General features: G+C 61.9%; 7 protein-coding genes across 7 annotated transcripts; 2 read left to right on the top strand and 5 right to left on the bottom strand.

Moving 5' to 3' along the window:
- Positions 1-230: 230 nt before the first annotated feature.
- Positions 231-1,526, bottom strand: VTJ83DRAFT_7178 (uncharacterized protein; the record flags this gene model as incomplete). The annotated part of the gene is made up of 2 exons (XM_071013971.1): positions 231-960; positions 1,048-1,526. The coding sequence occupies 2 exons, from the start codon at positions 1,524-1,526 to the stop codon at positions 231-233; spliced, it is 1,209 nt and encodes a 402-aa protein (XP_070863395.1).
- Positions 1,527-3,592: 2,066 nt separating this feature from the next.
- On the bottom strand, positions 3,593-6,726 carry VTJ83DRAFT_7177 (uncharacterized protein; the record flags this gene model as incomplete). Its single annotated transcript, XM_071013970.1, has 2 exons — positions 3,593-5,697; positions 5,769-6,726. 2 exons carry the CDS (start codon positions 6,724-6,726, stop codon positions 3,593-3,595), a joined length of 3,063 nt encoding a protein of 1,020 aa, XP_070863394.1.
- A 3,193-nt stretch (positions 6,727-9,919) lies between these two features.
- Positions 9,920-10,772, bottom strand: VTJ83DRAFT_7176 (uncharacterized protein; the record flags this gene model as incomplete). The annotated part of the gene is made up of 2 exons (XM_071013969.1): positions 9,920-10,314; positions 10,535-10,772. The coding sequence occupies 2 exons, from the start codon at positions 10,770-10,772 to the stop codon at positions 9,920-9,922; spliced, it is 633 nt and encodes a 210-aa protein (XP_070863393.1).
- Positions 10,773-11,530: 758 nt separating this feature from the next.
- VTJ83DRAFT_7175 (uncharacterized protein) lies at positions 11,531-13,334 on the top strand (the record flags this gene model as incomplete). The annotated part of the gene is made up of 3 exons (XM_071013968.1): positions 11,531-11,648; positions 11,717-12,765; positions 12,798-13,334. The coding sequence occupies 3 exons, from the start codon at positions 11,531-11,533 to the stop codon at positions 13,332-13,334; spliced, it is 1,704 nt and encodes a 567-aa protein (XP_070863392.1).
- A 1,034-nt stretch (positions 13,335-14,368) lies between these two features.
- Positions 14,369-14,797, bottom strand: VTJ83DRAFT_7174 (uncharacterized protein; the record flags this gene model as incomplete). Its single annotated transcript, XM_071013967.1, has 2 exons — positions 14,369-14,527; positions 14,663-14,797. The coding sequence occupies 2 exons, from the start codon at positions 14,795-14,797 to the stop codon at positions 14,369-14,371; spliced, it is 294 nt and encodes a 97-aa protein (XP_070863391.1).
- A 1,366-nt stretch (positions 14,798-16,163) lies between these two features.
- On the top strand, positions 16,164-17,705 carry VTJ83DRAFT_7173 (uncharacterized protein; the record flags this gene model as incomplete). The annotated part of the gene is made up of 4 exons (XM_071013966.1): positions 16,164-16,200; positions 16,324-16,427; positions 16,567-17,549; positions 17,642-17,705. The coding sequence occupies 4 exons, from the start codon at positions 16,164-16,166 to the stop codon at positions 17,703-17,705; spliced, it is 1,188 nt and encodes a 395-aa protein (XP_070863390.1).
- A 922-nt stretch (positions 17,706-18,627) lies between these two features.
- Positions 18,628-21,024, bottom strand: VTJ83DRAFT_7172 (uncharacterized protein; the record flags this gene model as incomplete). The annotated part of the gene is made up of 7 exons (XM_071013965.1): positions 18,628-18,767; positions 18,830-20,195; positions 20,261-20,360; positions 20,417-20,594; positions 20,658-20,710; positions 20,796-20,815; positions 20,893-21,024. 7 exons carry the CDS (start codon positions 21,022-21,024, stop codon positions 18,628-18,630), a joined length of 1,989 nt encoding a protein of 662 aa, XP_070863389.1.
- Between the last annotated feature and the right edge of the window lie 942 nt (positions 21,025-21,966).

The following is a 21,966-nucleotide window of genomic DNA, read 5'->3' as shown; positions in this document are numbered from 1 at the left end:
GTATGTCTATGTGTGCGTATATCTGTATATTTCTTGAGCCGCCTCGACCCAATGCCAGCAGCAGCCTTCCCCTGCGAAACCAGACTTGATCAAGCCCGTTCCGAGTGACAAGCCGGGTAAGGAGGAAAAGAAAGGAAAAGAAGCCTCGTTTCTATAATAACGAAAAGGGAAAACAAAGGAAGAAGAAGCCACCGAGAAACATCAAGGATCTGCTCCCCTCCCCCTTTCGCCTAGTAGAGCGTATACCCTCCGTCGATAATCACGTTGGACCCCGTCATGAAGCTCGACGCGTCGGATGCCAAAAACACGCACAGCCCGTTCAGCTCGTCGGCGGCGCCCAGCCTCGCCTGCGGCGTCAGCGACTTCCAAATCTTTTTTTGCGCGTCGAGCGCGGGCACCTTGTTGAGCGCCGTGTCCATGTAGCCGGGCGAGATGCAGTTGACGCGGATGCCGTGCTTGGCCCACTCGGCGGCGAGGCTCCTGCCGAGCTGCACGACGCCGGCCTTGGACGCGTTGTAGCACGACTGCTCCTGCGGGTAGTTGACGACGCTGCCGGACATGCTCGCCACGAGGATGATGCTGCCCGGGCGGCGGGCGGCGATGAGGGCGCGCCCCACCGCCTGGGCCGCCAGGAACGAGCCCGTCAGGTTGATGTCGACGAGCCGCCGGAACATGGCCGCGTCGTACGTCTCGGCGGGTATGTTGGAGTCGGCGATGCCCGCCGAGTTGACGAGCACGTCGGGCACGCCGTGGAGGTCGGCCACGTTTTGCACGGCCGCCTCGACCGCGGCGCCGTCGCGCACGTCGACGCGGAAGAAGGAGACGGCGAGGCCCGTCTGCTGGTGCAGCTCGGCCGCCGCCGCCTCGCCGAGCTCCTGGTTCGCGTCGAAGATGGCGATGGCCTTGGCGCCGGCCTCGGCGCAGGCGCGCGCCATGTGGTTGCCTAGGCCGCGGGCGCCGCTGGGAGGACGAAGAGAAGAGGCGAGCGGCCGTTAGCGTGCGATGTCTTGCGAGGTGCGAGGGTCAGGGGAACGGGGCGAGGCTTACCCCGTGACGATGATGACCTTGCCGTGAACCGTCATTTTCTGCAGCGTGCGAGGCAGGCGATGGTACAGGCTGTCCTGCAGCGGGGTGATGGGAGCATCTTCCGGGTCCGAGCTGGCCTCCGGGGCGGGGACGGCGGCGGGATTCACGGGGATGCTGAAGTGGTCGGGGCTGGACGAGGCGGCCCCCTTGGCGTCCGGGCTGTAGACCGAGACAGGGACCTCGGTCCCCTGGATGACGCTGGACTTGCTATGGCGGGCAGACAGCGAGAATGGGGCTTGCCTGGCAGCCGAGGGGGCGGCCCGACGGGCGGCGGGACGGAGCGGGCTCGAGAGGCGCGCGGCCAGGCGAGCGGAGCGAGCCACGGCGGCCATGGCGGCGAGCTGGGGCAGGAAGACGGGCCGGGAAGAAGCGCGAGGGAACGAGGTGCGGGATAGGAGCGTGCTGCCGACTTGTTGAATCGGCGCTCTCAAACGCTGCATCAACACGCCGAGATCCAGCCAGAGAGCGTCTCGGTCAACCGGGGGGAGAGGGGGGGGGGGGGGGGAGGGGGGGGTTCTCAAGGTACGTCAAAGGTACCCGGGCTCCTCACTAACGACTCCAAAGCGGCTATGACGGCGCAAGGCCTAACGACCAACAACGATGCGTCAGGCTCGGGAAACTTATAGCCAGAAGAGGGCGCGCAGGGGTTCGATGGCTCGATCGGCCAAGAGGCTCGGAGGGGTCCCAGGTCCTTCGGCGCCTCGCTCTCCGGACGGCGATGACCGGAGGGCCGTTTCCCGGAGATGTCAGACAGCCGACAGGTCCGGTCAGGAGTGAGCAAGGAGGGGGAGCTGAAGCGGGGGAGGCCCAGGGCCTCGTGTCTCACGGGCTGCTCCGGGCTCAGATGGCTCGCCCCCTTTTTCCTTTTTTCCCCCTTTTTTTTTTTTTTTTGCCGCCAATACCCTGATGACAGCCCGGGTGTTTGTCAGACGTGTCGATCTCCAGTCCTTTGCCACTCGTTTCGATCCCGTCACGGACCGGATCCAAGGGGAAACAGCGTCGTCAGCAGGGAGGGGGCGAGGAGGGGCAAATCCTCTGCTCCTCTCGCAATCCGCAGGGCCAACCTTTGTCGAAGCAGGACCGTGTCGGTATCCGTGTCGGTACGGGTGTGCCCAGCCCGGCGACTTTGCGGACCCAGCTGGCCCTGCTAGGGTCGGTTTGTCCGTCCGGCTTCTACTATACACGGGCATGCAAGCCGCCTTCTCCTAGCTACTACGGTCCTGGCTGTCGATCTCGTCCTCCTCGACTCACACAATGAATGGAGCGGTGAGCACGTGTAAAAAACGGAGTCACGAGACCATTTGCAACAGATGCCCATCCGTCGAGCATGCATGGTTGCGTGGCCCTGGTCCCTCTTTGTCCCGGTCCACGGGAGAGAGCCCCCTTTGATGCTGCTGCTGCCGCCACGTCAAGTCTTTGTAAGTTCTCTCGGCGGGTGCGTTTGACCTCCGATCGACGGAGCAGTGGACCTCGGCATCCTGGTAAGAACGGATAGAGTCGAGTCCATGCTTGTCCACGAAGGTGGTGTATTACCGACTAGGAAGAATGATCAATACCAGAAGGAGCCTGGAAAAGCTGGTGGATGGGTGGATGGTGAAGCGTCAACTTCCCCACCAAAAATCCCCCCCCCCCCCCCCCCTGGTCTCTCCACAGCGGGAGCGGCGCTAAACCGTCCGCCGTCCCCCGCACGGCCCGCAGCGCAGACGAGACAGGGGCGTGGGGGGGGGGGTGGCAAGGAGTGGGTGACAACCTACTATAGGCGATCAGCCACCGACGACCAAACCACCCACACCACTTCGCCAGAGAAGGCTCCAAGTATGTGCACATGCACAGTAGATAGGTAGGTTAGGTACTCTACCTATTATAGTAAACCTTCTAGAAATCTTTGACCATGAGGCTGCTCCACCTATCTCAGAGATGCCGAGAAGCGCTTACATGCCCCCCGCCAGATGTCATCCTGGCTTCTACGTACTACACAGTATATGTGCGACTTGGACCCCCTATTAGTGAAAAGCCGTGCATGTAGCCTTGGTTCCCCCCCTCCTCTGTTTGGCAACCATCATCACATCCAGGAGCGCAGGTCCACGCGCTTTGGCAAAGCTCAAAAGCACTAGCGTGGCTGGCCATACACACTACTACCTCAACAAGTATACCGAATCAACCCGGGACAACCGCCGCGGATACCTAGTCCGTCCTCCCCGCCCACAACCCAAGAAACGCCAGGCCTCGAAGGAACAAGGAAAGAAGGGGGTATTACTGTACATGGCGCACACACAGACACCCTCTCTCGCTCTCTCGCTTTCCGTCTCCCGTTCCCCAATCACCGCCCCAACCCCGTAGGAGGTGAGGTACCTACACGCTCCCCAACCGTACTGTGTAGGACCGCCGTACCTGCCCACCCCACCCGCGTACATCTCCAGCCCCTCCCCGCTGCGCATCGACATGAACACCTCGGTAGCTAGGCACCTAGGATGCCTCAACGAGGCCAAGGGCTTCGGAGCCAGGCCTACGCCAACAGCTGAAACAGGTTCGTCAGATAGGGCGCCAGCAGCCGGTTCTCGCTAAACACCTCAAACAGCCTCGGCATGACGGGCCTGAACAGCCGCTCGTTCCACCCGCCGGGCTCGTCTGCGTCCTTTTTCTTCTTGTCTTCCCCGTCCTCCCCGCCGTCCTCGTCGCCGCCGTTCCGCTGGCTTTCGTACTCCACCCACCGCCCGCCGCCGTGCTTGCCGCCGCCGCCACCGCCGCCCCGCTTGTCCCTGCGTCGAACGAGCCTCTCCTCGGCGGCCGTCCGCCCCGCGTTCCTCGCGATGTTCCTCAGGATCAGCGCCGCCGAGAGCGGGATGCCGGCCGCCTGGGACGGCGCGTTGGGGTTCCGCTCGTCCCGGGCCGACGCCGTCTCCTCGAAGCTGAGCGTGATGCTCTTGGCGGGCTTGACCACCACGCGCGACCGCTTCTGGGCGGCCGTCGCCGCCGCCGCCGCCGCCGCGGCGACCGAGGAGGTGCGGCGTTGGCTGGACGGGGAGGCGGGAGCCTCTTGGGCGGCGGCGGCGGCGGCGGCGGCGGCGAGGTGGCGGGCCTCCTCGGCCTTGAGATGGGTCTTGATGTGGGACATGAAGTGGGCAAGGTGGAGCTTGGCACCCGGGGGCGGGTGCTTTGCGCAGCGCTGCCACGCGCAGTGGTAGAGGGCCTCGCGGTTGGCGAACTTGCCGTCTTCGTTGGGGGTTTCGCCGAGGTGGTCGGCGAGGATGTGGCGCCACATGGCCTCTGCCGTGAGGTTCCAGGTGCCGCACTTGACGGCGACGCCTGGGGGCTGCCACTGGCACTGGAAGTAGGCGCGGCCTTCCGGGGTGACGGGGTGGGGACGGGGCCGGATGCCGCGCATGATGAACTTTTGAATCTCCCCGTTGGGGCCTTCCCGGATCACCTGGGCGCCGGCGTTCTGGTAGACGGTGCTGATGTGGCGGATGAACTCGGGCGCGTTGATCATGGGCCGCCCCATGCGCTTGAGCGGCTCGAGGAAGGCGGCGTTGTACGCCTGCCAGATGGCGATCTGGGTGATCTGCGCCTCGGGATCCTCCTCGAAAAAGCACCGCAGCCAGGCGTAGCAGCGGTCGGGCTCCTCCAGGGCGACGAGGCGCTCTTGCAGATCCTTGGGGATGGGCACGACGTACTCGGTGGCCGGGACGTACGAGATCTGGGCCTCGCTCAAGACGACTTCCCGGTGGGTGCGCTTGGCGCCGTGGGACAGCAGGCGAACGAGATGGGCCACGAGGTGCTCCACGTTGGTGCCGTCCAGCAGGACGTCCATGTTGGACACCTCGGCCGTGTACTGATACAAAAAGTCGAGGCAGGCGTCGACGAGCTCGTCGTCGTTGAGCAGCAGCCAGTCGATGAGCCGCTGCAGCGTGGCCGGAGGGACGCCGCCGAGCTTGTTGGTCTCGGTGGGGTGGTTCATGGCGATGCGGCCGAGGGCCCGCAGGGCCGTGAGGATGATGCCGCGGTCCGACGACCCGAGCTGCGCCAGCAGCGTCCTGTACAGCGGATCTTGGGCGTCCAGCGTCAGGTAGGGCGTGATCTGCTCGGCGATGTCGAGGGCCGAATGCTTGAGCTCGACCACCATGTCGAGCGGCGGCAGGTTCAGCAGGATGCAGAGGAGCGCGTTGATGGGCGGGTAGTCGGAGATGAACCAGGCGTTCTCGGGCAGCATGACCATGTTCCGGATGGTCAAGACGGCCTCGGTGATGAGGGTCATCTGGTCGGCCAGCTCGGCGGGCTGAAGGCTGTCCTGCACGTCCTTGGGCCGGAGCTCGGCGATCCTCTCGAGGATGTCGGGCGTTCCGTTGATGCCGTCGAGCACGCCCGCCTCGCCGTCGTCGAGGTCGGGATCGTTGGAGATGGTCCACTCCACGTCGTAGAAGAGGCCGCCGACGCTCAGGGCGACCTCGGTCAAGCCTTCGGCCAGGCCGCTGAACTGGGAGAACTTGTACTTGTCGCCGCGCTCAAACGAGATCTTGACCAGGTGGTAGAGCGCGAAGGCCTGTTCGGCGCGGATGCCGGAGCGCAACGCGAGGAGGCAGCGCTCGTAGATGTTGGGGCCGTCGAGGGTGCCTGTTGACAAGGGGGGGAGGGCAGGGTTAGAGCGAGAACGCGGCTGACGCGCCCAAGGGAGGGAGACCTACCCGGCGGGAGGGAAGCGCGGACGAGCGTTCCCGGGTTCGGGGCGGGCGGGGCGGGCTGCCGCAGCTGCCGCCGCTGCCGCAGCTTCCTGGCAAACAGGTCCGGGTTGCTCGCCGGGGTGTCGACGATGCGAAGCGGCAGCTGCAGCGGGGCCTGGGGGCCGTAGCTTTGGATCATGGGGGTGCTCGGGTCGTGCCCGGCGGGGTGGTAGCCGTGGGACGATGCGCCGCGGCCGGTGTGAGGGTGGGGGTCGTGATGCGCGCCGCCGGCCGGCGCGCTGGCCTGGGACTGCGAGCTGCGGGTCGCCTGGGACGGGGCCGGCGCTTGCTGCGACGAGGACCCGGACGCGCCGGATTGCTGGGCCGAGGCGTGGCGGGTCTGGCGAGGGGTGTGCGTTTCGGGATGGAAGATGACCCGTGGCGGGGGGGCCTCTCGCAGGCCGCGTGACGCGCGGCTCGAGGTGGGAGCGTCTTCGGGGCGGCGTTCCTTGGTGGGCGTGCCTTCGTCGTTGGATCCCTCCCGGGTGTCGGGCTTGCTCCTGGCGTAGTTTTCGAGGGTGCGCGTCAGGAGGCCGCCGCCTTTGGCCGTGGTGAACTCGAGGATCTCGGGCGGCGGCGGCTCCTTGTTGTGGATGGTCTTGATCTCGTAGGCGGCCAGGTTCTTGTAGAAGATCTGCTTGAGGGTGTAGGCGTCGGCGGGCGCGTTGTGGCGCATCAGGCCCAGGCCCTCGCACATTTTCCGCCACATGAGCTTCTCGTCCGACACCTTGTCGTAGCCGCCGTGGGCGACGATGTGCTTGAAGAGCTTGAGCAGGTCGACCGTCAGATTGCCCATCTTGGGCTCGGGGTCGAAGTTGGTGCCGCGCTTCTCGTGGAAGACGCGCAGCTCCTCGATGAACTTTTCATACTCGGGAGTGCGGTCGACCGTATGCTCGATGGCGGGCTTGGTGGTTGGAGCCATGTCGGCGCTGGGAGCGCAGCGCGGCGCTCGGACGAAGGGCGCAAGGCCGGAGAGGGAGAGGCGGTGTTGCCAATGGGAGGGGGTTGGCAAGGTTCTGCGCAAGGTGGGAGGGTGGACGGAGGGAAGGGATGGAGACGTCAAGAGGGAAACAAAAAGAGGCAATGAGATGGAGAGGCCGACGGAACCACGATGGCGCGCGGCGTGTCCGGTAGTTGGCCGTCGCTGCTAACGCTGAGGCTGGATGCGACGCGAATCGGCGATTGGCATGCTGCGGGAAGTTTTGTCTTGCCAGACCCTGACGCAGCCCCAACGGAACGCTCCAGGGTTTGACATGGGGGCTGGGCTGGGCGGATTTGTGGGTCCACGGAGCGCACGAGCCACACGGGCGGGACCTGCACTGCCGGGCGCTAATGATGAACTTGCTATGCCAACTATAGTAGGTAGTACATAGAATAACTAGTGTACATAATAACTACCTGTTACGGCGTCCTTGTAGGCCCATGTCACCTGCATAGCGACATGCTTGTACTATTATAATTAACTACTTACAACGACAACGCTCCACTTGATTCCTGTGGTACAGCTACAACTTTGCTACACAACTTGACCTTTTATTACACAGCCAAAAGTCTTCCAGGTTAGATGAGGTATCTTCCATTCCATGCTTTCAACAACATCAGTTACTCACCAGTTGAAACAACAACAACGAAAAAAAAAAAGAACAAAAAAAAAAAAAAAAGCAGTGTCAATCTGTGCTCCCTGATCTTGCTATCTGATGCAACCTCCACGGACAGGCATCTCGGGATGGAATGGAATGGATGGACTCAGGGAATCACCTAGCACCGAGGCTCCATACCTACTTACGGTAACTCGTTGTTAGCAGCAGCTCCAGCTACACAGTAATAAGGTAGGCTCTCCTGCCTGCCGTAGCAACAATACCAGGCAGGCAGATGGAGGAGGCTTGGCCTTGAAGTATACACAGTAGTAGGCAACTGCCTCTGAACTGCTCCTTCCTCTCTTCATGACTGCCTTTCTGTAAAAAAAAAAAAAAGAAAAAAAAAGAAAAAGAAAAGAATGGCAATCTCGACGCGGTCACGGATTCCATGTCGCCCAAGCTCTTCGTCTCGCACTCTGTTGCATCCCTGCGTCGATCTCGTGCCCAAAGGTCCTGAAGGGGAAGCCTCCAAATTTGTCGTCTAGGTCTGCGGCAATCCCTCAACCACCACCGCCACGGCCGCCATGTCAACAAAACAGCGAGCGTTATCCGCCAGGCGTCCGATTCTGCGCTTCGACCTGGACGCCATTCGCGTCAACAACCAACCCAATGTCTACAAGGACCCGCAGCTCGTCTTGAAGCCCCATCTCATGCTCGCCCCGCGCAGCGCTGCCACAGAGTCTCGCCCGCGAGCCCCGTATTGGCGCCATTTTCTGATGGTTCATGTGAGGGACAAGGCCGACGAGCTGGTAGGGTCGCAAAGCCCCCCAGCCATCTCCTCGGGATTCTTGGCTGAGACGGCCCAGGTGAAGCTAGACCTGACTGCCACGTTTGGGACATCGGACAATGCGAGCCACGGCTTCAGCAACTCCATCCGCTGCTGTCCCTGGAGTAGCTGCCTCCTTTTTGAGTACGCCAAAGAGGATGGGAGCGTAGGTCATGCGTTTTCTTTTTCTTGTTTCGCTTCTTTTCTTCTCTTTTCTTTTGGTTCTCTAACAGCCTCGCTGAACTTCGCCAGGGGATCTCGACGCTCGCCGTCACCCTCAAGAAGCCCTCGGACCTGAACGCTGTCTTGCAGGAATTATCTGACCTCGGGCTCAGAGTTGACTACCAAGAGGCAACCCAAGAGCGCGAGGTCGTGGCCCCACCAAGCGCCTCGGGACGGCGGGCTTTGGCTGACAGCACCGTCCCACCTCTCTTCCGACCAGACAGCGCTCCACGGCAGCCGGCGACCTTACGTTCCTCGCTCTTCTCCATCCCAAGCTTCAGCGACCGGCTCGCTACCGAACAGGCAAGCCAAGCACACACCCCGGCCCACCATGGACCGACGATGCCACAGCCGCATAGCCAACCAGCAATACAACCGGGAGGTGTACGGCCAGGGCACCGGCCGTTCTCGCCCGCAGCTGTGCCCTCGCGGCCCGCCACAGCCCTGGGCCTGCCGGGAATCTTGGGCGAGGGCATCTACAAAGTGAGCAAGATCAGCTCGACCGTCGCAAGTCGACAGCGAACGAGACGGACTCCTGCAATATTCAGCCATCACCAACTCCCCCGGTTCCACATCGTCTCGAAACACTTTGACAAAACGCTCAGTCGAGGAGATATCGTACACCCTTCCACGGCACAGAACCGGAGTCGCGGCCTTTCTCTCGGATCCCAGGCCATGAGTTGGGCAGGCCATTCTCAAGGCTCACACGGGTTGGCGGGCCAACTCACCCCTCGACCGGAAGGCTCGGCCCATCAGCCCCTGCCGCAGGGTTCAGGAGCCCCTGAAAGCGACTCCCAGCAGTCTCCAACCCACCCAAGACTCGAGCGACTGCGTACCGTCACAACCGGCTGCGACCCTCGCTTGGTGGCCTGGTCGTCTGAGACGGACCAGCACTTGATGAGCGCCGCCGGGTACGAGGCCGCACAAGCCGTGCCGCAGAGGCCTGCGGGTGCCTTCGAAAATGTCAGGTTCTTCAGCTCCAGCCCGACTCTGCTTGAACAGCCGTGTGCATCGAGAACGGGGGACGATGGCCTGCTGCAAGTCATCCAGCTGCAGCATCAAGGGCTGTGCGAGGCAAGCAAGCTATGGGATGAGTTTATGGAGCGGGCGGCTGGCGGGGTCGAGGCAGCCGAAGCCTCCAAGGGCCTGTCGGAGATTCTAGCGATGCTTGAGGGTGAGTTTGCGAGGCGCTGGGGCGAGATCGTGGCGATCACGGCTTGTAAGATGAGGGGCGTCCAGGCGAGGAAGGTTCATGGCCTGTGAGCACCCGCGGCGATGGCTTGTTCCTATCACGTCCGTCGAACAAAAGCAACCCCTGACATACCATGGCAAGCTTGCCCCGTCCCCTCCCCCTCCCTCCCGAAAGAATGGAATGTCGAGATGCTTCGCTTCAGTACTGCGTCGATCAAGAGGCGCGCACATGTTGCAAGAGCCACGGTCCCAATAGTACCCCATTCATTGATGATGAATAGCACAAAATTGCAGCTACGTTAGGCCTTGTTCCCCCCCTCTGCTTCCCCCTTCTTCTCCGTCTCCCCCTCCTCCTCGGAAAACCGCAAGCTCACGCTGTTGACGCAATGCCTCTCGTCGGTCGGCGTGGGGAACCCCTCCCCCTTGAACACGTGGCCCAGGTGGCCGCCGCAGTTGGCGCACACAATCTCGGTGCGCACCATGCCGTGCGACCGGTCCTCGTGGCGCGCCACCGCGCCGGGGATGCAGTCAAAGTAGGCCGGCCAGCCGCAGCCCGACGAGAACTTGTGCTCGGCCCGGTAGAGGGGCGCGTCGCACCCGGCGCAGCGGTAGGTGCCCGAGGACGGGTAGTGGCGGTTGAGCTCCCCCGAGTGGGGGGGCTCGGTGCCCTTGAGGCGGAGGATGCGGAACTGCTCTGCGGGAGGTGGGTTAGCGTCTGCTATGCCGCAAGGTAGATGGATAGGCATCTACCTAGGTAGGCGTGCGGATAAGTAGGTAAGTAGGTAATGTTGGATTGCGTGTGTGGGTCATCCATTGACTTGTATGAGCCGAGGGGGGTTTGGGAGGCGGGAAGCCGGGTAGGTTGTGTTCATAGGTGGTGACGGGGTGACGGTAATTACAGGCACGGTACGTACCAGGGGTGAGAACGGCGCGCCACTCTTCTGGGGTGCGCTCTTCGGGGTAGGTGGTCATTTTGTTGCGGGCGTTGGCGGATGAGGAGGATGACGACGTCGAGGTGCCAAGGAGGGCGCTCAAAAAGGGGATCGTGGGCATGGACTTGAGAAGAAGCGCGCGAGGGCGATGCACGGGTCGAAACGAGAAAGGGGCGGGTCGGGAGAGGGTAGTAAAGAAGCGGACGAGTCGCGAGCGCATGAGGCGTGATCGATTGTGTAGGTAGGTAGCAGTGAGCGGATGGGCGGGACACGAGGGCGGAGATGTTGAGGGTTTATTATAGGGTGCAGCTTGGATGTATTTGGATCCAGGTGAGTTTTATGTGCTAGCACGGGCACTTAGACCACCAAGCCGTCCGCCTGCCTCCCCAGGGATGGCCATGACAAATCATGTCCTACAAGCAGACAAGGACGGCGGAGGCGGAGGGAGGCAAGGCAATGTGGAATCTTGGTTCCCCTGGACAGCAACGCCTGTGACAGCAGTGGCCACGCCTGCAAGGCGAAGCTTGGGGTTTGCTGTTTGTTGTTGGGCCGCCCTTTGGAAGGGAAGCAGAAGAGACAACGACCACTCTGCTGCTCCCTCGATTCTTCAGCGCCTGCAGAATGCCGAACGAATTAACTAGCTTCCCCCAAGCGCCATCGAGGGGCGGCACTTACAGATGCAACTATCGAGGTCGCTGGTGGGGCTTTTGATGATCGGTTAAAGCGACACCCCCCACCTTTTCCCAGGTTTCCCACTTGTTGTCTGGCCTCCCTTGCATCTGGTTAGTTAGCGTTCGTGTCATCCATCCCCCCCCTGAACGTTGATCAAAGCATCTCGACGACACCTGGCCGCGAACCGCCCCCAACCCCCCTCCCCCGGACGTTTCGTTTGCCCCCGACTTCCCAACGCTGCGTCGTCTGCCATCGCGACTCCCTACCCCGCCGACACATCGACCACGGCCACAACCTTCCGTCATCATGTCTCGACGGCCCCCCAACCCCGCCGCCGAGCGCGCGGCCCAGAACCAGCAAACCATCAAGAACCTCCTCAAGTTAGAGCCCAACAAGGTGTGCGCCGACTGCAAGCGGAACAAGCGTGCGTGCCTCCCCGTTCCCACCCCCCGCATCCCTCGGCCGGCCGGAAGCTGACGCCATCTCCTCCAGACCCGCGATGGGCGAGCTGGAACCTCGGAATCTTCATCTGCATCCGCTGCTCGGGCATCCACCGGAGCATGGGCACCCACATCAGCCGCGTCAAATCCGTCGACCTGGACAGCTGGACCGACGAACAGCTCCAGAGCGTGCTCAAGTGGGGAAACGCCCGCGCCAACAAGTACTGGGAGGCCAAGCTCTCGCCGGGCCACGTGCCGTCCGAGGCCAAGATCGAGAACTTCATCCGGACAAAGTACGAGCTGAAGCGCTGGGTCATGGACGGGCCCATGCCCGACCCCGAGACCTTGGATGCCGAGGGCGACGACGACGTGCCTCTGAGCGTTGTTAGAGACAAGCAAGAGGTGAACCGTCGCGAGTCCATGCGCAAGGCGTCCGTCGGCCAGCAGGCGGCTCCGCAAGGCGATCTGATCGGGGCGGATCCGGTTCCCGCTCCGGCCGCCGCGCCGCCGCTGAGGGCCAGCAGCGCCGGGCCCACGTCCGTGCACGTCCCCCCCAAGGCCGACCCCGCGCCGCCCAAGGCGACGAGCACCAAGGACTCTCTGCTGGGGCTGGACTTCCTGGGCGCCGCCACGTCGGCCCCTCCGCGGCCAGCCAGCACAACCGGCACCCCGAGCGGCGGCCCGTCGCGGCCGGACCTCAAGCAGTCCATCCTGTCCCTCTACGCCACAGCCCCTCGCCCGCAGCCCCAACCCGCCGCCCAGCCGCCCGGCCACGCGGCGTCGGGCTCCATCGGCGGCCTCTCCTCGCCCGCCGGCTTGGGCCCGGCGCAGGGCTCTCTGGGCGGGCTCCAGGACGCCTTTAGCAGCCTGAGCTTCGGCGCATCGTCGTCGCCCAAGCCCGCTGCGACCGACGCCTTTGCCGGCCTCGGCTCGCTCGCATCATCCGCCCGGCCCGCGGCCAAGCCCGGCAGCGGTTCCGGCTTCTCCGCGCTGAGCGGCGGCAGCTTCTTCGACGCCAAACCGGCCTCCTCCTCCCCCCCCCCTCCTCCTCCGCCTTCGCGCATCAGCCGAAGCAGTCCATCGGCACCTCCTCCGGCTGGGGTTCCCTCTCCGCATCTACCACGTCCTCCAAGCCCGCCGCCGCCGCCCCTGCCTCTTCGGCGCTCGGCGACCTCTTCGACCTGTCCGATCCCTCGCCCCCCGCCCCGCTTTCCCAGCCGGTCCTGAGCCCGACGGCAGCCACCGCAACCACAACCACGACCTCCGTGTTCAACCTCTCCTCGCCAAAGCCCGCCCCGACAACCTCGACGACCTCGGCCTCCCACCCGCTCGGATCGCTGGCGACCACCAACGCGTGGGCCGGCGGCGCCGACGTCTGGGGCGGCAACGCCTGGGCGACGCCCGACCCGGTGGCGTCCCGGCCCGAGCCGGCCCTCCAGCCGTCGGCGGCCCCGGCCGCGTCCGCCTCGAGCGGCATGGGCTGGGCGTCGCTCGCCAGCAAGCCCATCGTGCCGGGAGCGTCGGGCGGGTTCGCGCCCAAGGTGGCGGCGGACGAGGAGTTTGGCGGGTGGACGAGCAGCACGACGGCGGCAGACACGTCTTCGAGCTCGGCGAAGCCGGCCGCCGGGTTCCCGGGGAGCGAGGATTTGTTTTCCAATGTTTGGCAGTAGGGCGTCAAGGAGAAGAGGAAAGGGGGGAGCGTCGGGGGGGTGGCGGACGGGCTGGAGCAGCAGGTAATAAAGGCACTCGGAGAAGGCTTCATCATCCATCTGTCCAAGGTAGAGCTGCATAGTCTGGGGAAAGACAAAACGGTATTGGTGCCGCATCACAGATCCCTTTTTTTTTTTTTTTTTCAGCATTGTTCTCGCTGTCATGCTCCAGGGGTTGGTGTACCATGTACCAAGGGGAAGTGGACTTGATTCTAATACGATAGATTCTCCTCTCGCCTCCCTTCCACTTCTGCGCATGAAGCGCAACGGAAATATGCCAATCCAGCCCGAACCCAACGCCGTGCTAATACAAGTGCTGAAGAATGACTTGGTTCCCCCCCAAAAGAATCGACCCCAACATGATGGATGGGTACGTAAGATGCGTGTGCGTGCGTGTGTGTGTGTGAAATCCCGCAACAAGACGTCGTTCCCTTCTCTCCTCCCATTGAACAAGGGCTTCCTCCCGGTACGCATAGATGCTCTAATCCAACCCAACCCGACCCGACCCAAACCAACCCAAACCAAACCAACCCAACCCAGTGCGTTGTCTTGTTTGTTCTTGTTATGACGCCGGTGTAAAGCCCAGCGCATGCGTTGTTGTTCTGCAAGGTACCAGCGGCCGAGGCAGAGGTCGAGCACGGCCCAGCCGCCCTGTTTGCTTGCTTTCTCACTTGCTTGCCTTCTTGCCTTCCTGCCTTCCTGCCATGCCTTCCAGCGCCAGCCAGCTTGCGGCTGACGTTCAAGCCCCGCCGCGGCCTTGTATTCCCTGAGACGGCCCGGCCGCTGCCACGTATGCTGCTGCTGCTGCTGCTGCTGCTGCTGCTCTGCCGACGCCGGCGCCGGTGCTCATCGGTTTCGTCCTCGTGATGGGGGTTGAAGAGTCGCTCCCTCTCCGTCGTCATCGTCCGGGTAGCAAAGAGATGATGAACCGAGTTGGCGGCGGTGGCGGCGGCGGCACTGCACCGGCGGCGTGCCGGCCGCTGGCGTCTCCCCGATCAAAAGAAGAGCCTCCACGTGTAATACAGCACCAGCACCACGGCGATAAGGATCCCCGACAGCTTGAGGATGGCGACGCGGTTCCCCGAGGCGGCCATGCGGCCGAGCCGCACGGCGCTGCCCTTGAGCTGGCTGCCCATGGAGGAGAAGGTTTCGGACTGTTGGCTCGGAGATGGGGGCCGTTAGCTATCGGATCCATCAATCTTGGACGACCGGCGGTCGTCGGTGGTATTTGTTTTCTTTCTTCTCTTCTTCGGAGCTGCCGGGGGTTTGGGAAGAAAGCCGAAACGTACCGTCGAATCGATCAGCTCGTGCGACCGGGCCTGGTCGTAGATGTCGATGGTCACGCCGCGCAGGGCCGAGACCTTGGCCGAGAGCTCGTCCAGGCGAGCGTTGTTCTGGCGCTCGCGCTCGTAGGCTTCGGACATGGTTGCGCGCCGAGGAGGAGGAGGAGGAGGAGGAGGAGGAAAGGAGGTCGGCTAGGGGGGAGGGGGGCGGTTGGTTGGTTGGTTGTCGGTGCTTGGAGAAGGGGGGGCTGCACCGGCGCACTGGATGTTCCCCTTTCTTGTTCGGACGCTGGAGCTGGCGATGCCGGCGTGTTTCTTCAGGTATTTAGCACCTCTTTCTCTCGAGAGAATCCAAGCGACACAATCGGCTGGACGTTGTCAGGGTCAGGAATGGGCAGGGTCGTTCGTTGGTCGGGAATGTCGAGTGGCGATGGGAAAGTGGTCATCCAAGGGGCGTCAGCGCCTGTCGCAGCCAGGGGTCCGACCGGGGCTTGGCGCCCAAGAAGCCGAGCCGAGCCACAGTGTGGCGGCGCCTCGGAGAGACTCATGTGGCCGATGATGTCAGTCAAGTTGTGTCCCAGCGGAAAGAAGCGGGTCGGCTCTTGTCGTTCGCTGTCTTGTCCTGGAGTGTATGTACTATGTAATTTACAAGTTCTACAAAGACTCGTAATGAGCAGAACTGTCCCGTCCAAGTACATAGACCGTCCCAGTAGAAGATCTAGATGCAGTGCCACCACCTGCATGATTCGGCGATTGAATGTCTCTCTCTCTCTCTCTCTCTGCTGATGCTTGGCAAACCCTTGGTGGAGACGGGACCCCAGGGGGGCCAGTGACGGACCGGCTTGGGCTGCACTGAGCTTCTCGAAGATGCGGGGGGTTTGGACGTGTACCGTAGTGGAAAGCTACTGGCGCTTGGCGCTGTTGCGGGGAAAGAAGCGCCGTCTTGTCTTGTGGTCCGGTCCGTGATTCACGGCGACCTTTTTTTTTCTCTTCCTCTTTTTGGACTGACAAGTAATACGGTACCGAGACAGCCTCGAGGACGCGCGCGGCTGCGTTGTGCTCTTTCTTGTCAAGCCCCTCTGCCCACCTACCACCTAAAGTACCTACCTAGGCAACCCACGTACTCTATGTCCTTACATGGTCCCTACGTAATGTCTGTCAGCAGCTGACTGAAGGTTGGTGGTTGTTGTTGTTGATGTCGTTTACCATGGATTCTCCGTCTTCGTAGGATTCCTTGTAGCCAAGCCACGCGCCATGTGCAATGCCGCTCCCGCCCGGGCAGCGAGGTGAGCTCCAAGAACCCCACATTCGAGCTCATCCCTACCTCTCTCCATCTTTTGCATCTTTTGGTTCTCTTCTCTTCCCTCACCCACAGCGACATCCCCATTCTTCTCCCTTCTGCCACCACCTCCCAGACTAAGTGTCCCTTTCGCCAGCCGCTCGAGCCCCTCTCGGCCCCTTCGCCTAGTCAACACCTGCAGACGGCTTGTCTGCCCGCCGAGCAGCCATGGGCCTCCACAACCCTCTCCCCTCATCCCTCGCGTGTAAGTGTCTTTTGTTCCGGCCCATCCGTAACCACCGCCCCCCCGGCCATCGCCCGCCCACGGCCTCTCGCGTCGCCCTGCTCGGCTCCTTCTTCAATCCGCATGGCTGACATGCTTCGCCAGCCGAGTGCCGAAAATGCGCAAAGATCCTCTCCTCCTTCATCGACCCACGGCAAGCCTTCGGCCCTGACAAGGTGATCCCGCCGTCGGTGCTCGCCAACGCAAAGGTTCGTCGTCGTCCCTGAAACCACCTGCCTGCCTGCCTGCCTGCTTCTTCCCCGCACCTCCACCGTCCAAGCTTCTTCCCTGGTTACCTAACCGTATCTTTTTTTTCTTTTTTTCCTTTTCTAACGCTCCTCCTCGCAGGGCCTCGCCATCCTCACCGTCGTCAAAGCCGGCTTCCTCGGCTCCGCCCGCTTCGGCAGCGGCCTCGTCGTCGCCCGCCTCCCCAATGGCAAATGGAGCGCCCCCTCGGCCATCGCCACCGGCGGCGCCGGCTTTGGAGGCCAGATCGGCTTCGAGCTGACCGACTTCGTCTTCATCCTCAACGACGCGAGCGCCGTCAAGACCTTTTCGCAGGCCGGCTCCCTGACCCTCGGCGGCAACGTGTCCATCGCCGCCGGGCCCGTCGGCCGCAACGCCGAGGCCGCGGGCGCCGCCTCCCTGCGCAGCGTCGCCGGCATCTTTAGCTACTCCAAGACGCGCGGCCTGTTCGCCGGCGTCTCCCTCGAGGGCTCCGCCATCATCGAGCGCAAGGACGCCAACGCAAAAATGTACAGCCGCCACATCTCGGCCCGCGAGCTGCTGCAGGGCGCCGTGCCCCCGCCCCCCGAGGCCGACCCGCTGCTCGTGGTGCTCAACTCGCGCATCTTCCTCGGCCAGGGCGGCGTCTCGGCCCCCGGCGTCATGGACGACCGCATGTACAACGACATACCCATCTACGACGACGACCGCGACGAGGTGGTGTGGGGCAACCGCTCCGCGCAGCAGCCGCGCGACGAGTACGGCCGGCCCAGGCGCTCGTCCACCTGGCAGGATGACATCTACGACCCCCCTTCGTCGCGCGGGCTCGGCAGCGGCGGCGGCGGCGGGTTCGGCGGCGGCGGCGGGTATGCGTCGAGGGCCGCCACGTTTTACGACGGCGACCTCGCCGCCGCCGCCGCCGCCAAGCCGAAAAAGGCGGCCCCCTCCCGGCCGACCGCCCCCAAGCCCGCGTACAAGGCCAAGGACGACCTGCCGCAGGTGGTGGCCAAGTTTGACTTCACCGCCGAGCAGGAAGGGGATCTGGGCTTCAAGAAGGGCGACGTCATTACGGTGCTCAAAAAGACGGATAGCACCAACGACTGGTGGTACGTTGTCGTTGTTGTTGTTGTTGCTGTGTCTCCCAACAGCCAAATCGAGCCGTGCGCTGACCAGAGATTGCCTTTTCGAACCCAAACAGGACAGGTAGAATCGGCTTGCGGACGGGGATATTCCCCAGCAACTACGTCAAGCCGTTGGAGTGACACGAGAAAACCATGGGGTGGAGCGCACCGCGGCGTGAGGGACGGGTCGGGTCGGGTCGGGTCGTTTGTGTCTTTTTTTTTTTTTTTTTTTTTTTTTTGCCCTTTTCGTCTCACTAGATTTTGTTGTTTTCCATTGCATTCAGGTGGTTCTTGAGTGTTGCTTGCCTGTTCAGGATCTTTTATCAGGGTTTTTTTTTTTCCGTGGCGTTTGGGACTGGAAGACAGGGGGAAGAGGTCTTTATATATTACTATCTTTTTCATCTTGGTCTTTTTTGGTATCCCCTGGTCTTCCTCCTTTCATCCTCCATGTCGTTGTATTTTCCACCCTTTTTCCTTGTTTGATTTCCGTGGGGGGAAAGGCTGACACGTCCTGTTGGAAGTGCTGTGTACGCTATGAGATAGGACAAATCCAACCATGTGCAACTTCGGATGCTCAACGTTGCCTAGGTATGGTACGAGAGCGATGGCGTTCTGTCCTGTCTTTTCGAGGAATGCAACGTCTGGCAGGCGTTGCACTTGCCGGACGCTTTCTACGTGCCGCATGCCCATCAAGACCTCCCATCACATGCCCGTGGAGATCAGACTTGACAACCAGATCATACAACACGATGCGGCGCCGGGGCTACCCGGCCTCATTCCCGCTTCAGCATTCATTCCTACTACTTTTACAGCACACGCCCTCTCTCTCCTCTCTCCCCACGACTTTTGGATTGAATGGATACACATGCACACGTATCAATCAATGCACCAAACACATGGAGCGACAGCCCAAGACCAGAGCACGCAAAACACCAAACATGACCTTGAACCCCGTGTTGACCCAGGGAGGCTTTCATTTTGTATGCCACCAAAACAGAGACAGAAAAATACGAAAAAAGGACAAATCGGGGAATCTTCTATAATACTACCAAGAAGGAGACAATTAAAGCTCGTCATGGCCCTCGGGCTCATCATCGGCACCGGCGCCCGAGCCAGCCGAGTACAGCTTGCTGGTGATGGGGTAGGCAATGTTGGACAGCTTCTCCTTCTGCTCCTCAAAGTCCTCGGTGGAGGCGGTGGCGGCTGCGTACGAGTTAGCAAATCGGCCGCGCAACAAGAACAAGCAGGCAAGAGCCAAGACTCACCATTCTCCTCAAGCCACTCCTGAGCCTCCTTGACGGCGTCGAGGATGGTCTCCTTGTCATCATCCGAAATCTTCTTGCCCAGGCCCTCCTCGTCGTTGACCTGGTTCTTCAGGCTGAAGGCGTAGTTCTCGAGTCCGTTGCGAGCCTCGATGCGCTCGCGAGTGGCCTTGTCCTCCTCGGCGTACTTCTCAGCCTCGGCGACCATGCGGTCAATCTCCTCCTGGGTGAGGCGGCCCTTGTCGTTGGTGATGGTGATGGACTCGGCCTTGCCGGTGCCCTTGTCGTGGGCAGAGACCTTGAGAATGCCGTTGGCATCGAGCTCGAACGACACCTCAATCTGGGGCACGCCACGGGGAGCGGGCGGGATGCCGGTGAGCTCGAACTTGCCGAGCAGGTTGTTGTCCTTGGTCATGGAACGCTCGCCCTCGTACACCTGGATCAGGACGGTGGGCTGGTTGTCGGCGGCGGTCGAAAAGATCTGGCTCTTGCGGGTCGGGATGGGGGTGTTGCGGGGGATGAGCTTGGTCATGACACCGCCGGTGGTCTCGATACCGAGGGTGAGCGGGTTGACGTCCATGAGCACGATCTCCTCGGTGCCCTCCTCGCCGCTCAGCACGCCAGCCTGGACGGCGGCGCCGAAGGCGACGGCCTCGTCGGGGTTGATGCCCTTGCTGGCCGGCTTGCCAAAGTACTCCTCGATGAGGGCCTGGACCTTGGGGATACGAGTCGAACCGCCCACCAGGACGATGTCGTCAACCTCGCTCTTGCTGACCTTGGCATCCTTGAGCACCTGCTCAACGGGCTTCAGGGTCTTCTTGAACAGCTCCACGTTGAGCTCCTCAAACTTGGCGCGGGTCAGGGTCTCGGAGAAGTCCTTGCCCTGGAAGAAGGCCTCAATCTCGACGCGGGTCGAAATCTGGCTGGAAAGGGTGCGCTTCGCCTTCTCGGCCTCACGCTTGAGCTTGCCCATGGCCTTGGCGTCGGTCGTGACATCGACACCGTGCTTCTTGTTGAAGGTCTTGGCGAAGTGGTTGATGACGCGCTGGTCAAAGTCCTCACCGCCGAGGTGGGTATCACCGGCGGTAGCCAGCACCTCGAAGACACCCTGATCGATCGAGAGGAGCGACACATCGAAGGTACCACCACCAAGATCGTAGACGATGATCTGGCGCTCGCCCTGGGACTTGTCCAGGCCGTAGGCGATGGCGGCGGCGGTGGGCTCGTTGACGATACGGAGGACGTTGAGACCAGCGATCATGCCGGCATCCTTGGTGGCCTGGCGCTGGTTGTCGTTGAAGTAGGCGGGGACGGTGACGACGGCGTGGGTGACCTTCTTGCCGAGGTAGGCCTCCGCGGTCTCCTTCATCTGGGGGGTTGTTAGCGGTTGCGCACAGCAGCAGCACACGAGAGCGGCCGGGGCGCCAGACGTACCTTGCCGAGAACCATGGCCGAGATCTCCTCGGGAGTGAAGGTCTTCTCCTGGCCGTTGATGGGAATCTTGACAATAGGCTTCTCATCCTTGGACACGACCCTACCCTCGGGGTTAGCAAGAGCAAAGGACCCCAAACCACCCTCAGGGCGCCTTACTTGTAGGGGAAGTGCTTGATGTCGTTCTGGACCTCCTTCTCGGAGAACTTGCGGCCGATGAGGCGCTTGATGCCGTAGATGGTCCTGTAGGGGTTGGCCGCGGCCTGGTTCTTGGCGGCGTCTCCGATCAACCGCTCCTCATCGGTGAAGGCGACGTAGGACGGAGTGATACGGTTTCCTGTCCGCAGCCGTCAGCTCCTTGTCACCGGGCGCCCGGCCTAGCGTTTTCTCTCTGGCATACCTTGATCGTTCACCAGAATCTCGACCTTGCCCTTCTGCATCACACCCACGCAACTGGGAGGCAGCCTGTCAGCCCATGCTCCCCATCTTGACACGGTGTCTTCAACTCGACCGCCGGGAGCCCGAGACGTCGACTTACGAGTAGGTGGTGCCCAGATCCTGTAGTCCCGAGTTAGCACTCCTGCCGAAAAAGCCTCTCGGGGGAGCCGGAGATAGAGCGGGGAAGATGAACGTACAATACCAATGACGGTGCCGTACTCGGAGACATCGTCAGCGCGAACCTGCTGGACGAAGCCCAGGGACAGGAGGAGGGCAAAGAAGCCAATGAAGCTCAGGCCGAGGGCCCAGCTCCGCGATCGACGTTCCATGTCGATTGCTCTGTGTGGGGAAAAAAAGAAACGAGAAAAACAACGAAACCCTCTTCTCTTTGGATTTTGGTGGGGGAGGGAGAAGGTGGTGCGGTGATGGTGGTGGTGGTGGTGGTCTCCTCAAGCCAGTCCTACCGTGTCAAGGTGGGAGAGGAGGCGAATGGGGGAAGAAGAAAAGAAGATTCAGTCAGAGATCAGAGAATCCCGACGTGAAGAAGTTTGGTTGAAGAAAGCAAAGCGTAGAGAGAATGGAGCAAGGAGAGAGACGCTTTTGAATGGCGGTCTCTAAATTTTGGGCGAGGAATGGGAAATCTGTCCTTATCCCGGAGCGTGAAGTCTCCAGCCTGGCCATTCGCCGCCGCCCTCCCCAATTGGGGATTGAGGGGGCAGCCATAGGTGGGGTCCCGCCGTCCAGGCACAGTGAAACACGGGACAAGAGCAAGTCACGGGTACCTCCAGCCCTGCCGAGCCAGCGGTTGCCGTAAGGGCAAGCTGGCTTGTCCACGGTACGTCCTTTCCGCCAGGAGCGTTGACGGGTGGGATGTTACCTCACTAGGTACCTTACCCAAGGTAAGCCAAGGTAAGGTAAGGTACCCCGTCCTCCATGCAATACGGCCATCGTGCACTTTGCATTGCCTGCAATGCAGAGCGAGCTCCCGCCGTACCTGGATACGAACGGCGCAGAGAATGACCTACGGTGGTGAACCGTTGACAAACATGATTACCATCGAACTACCCTTCTCTGCAAAGGCATTGGCTGTCCACCGCCAAGCATATGTACTCGCTGCGTAACTAGGTATGTACCTTAGAGGCGTTGGCTGTTTCTAACGGCCCAGACGAGGCAGGAATCCGAAACACCAAACGAACTCCTCCCCGCGTGGTTGGTGGCCGGTGGCCACACTCAACGCCCCCAGAGTTTCCAAGAGCTTCCATACCCGGATG

This window comes from Remersonia thermophila, chromosome 7 (genome assembly GCF_042764415.1).
Source record: "Remersonia thermophila strain ATCC 22073 chromosome 7, whole genome shotgun sequence".
Classification (NCBI taxonomy): Eukaryota; Fungi; Ascomycota; class Sordariomycetes; order Sordariales; family Chaetomiaceae; genus Remersonia; species Remersonia thermophila.
The sequence above is the reverse complement of the archived record's forward strand: the minus strand, read 5'-3'. Positions and strand labels throughout refer to the sequence as shown.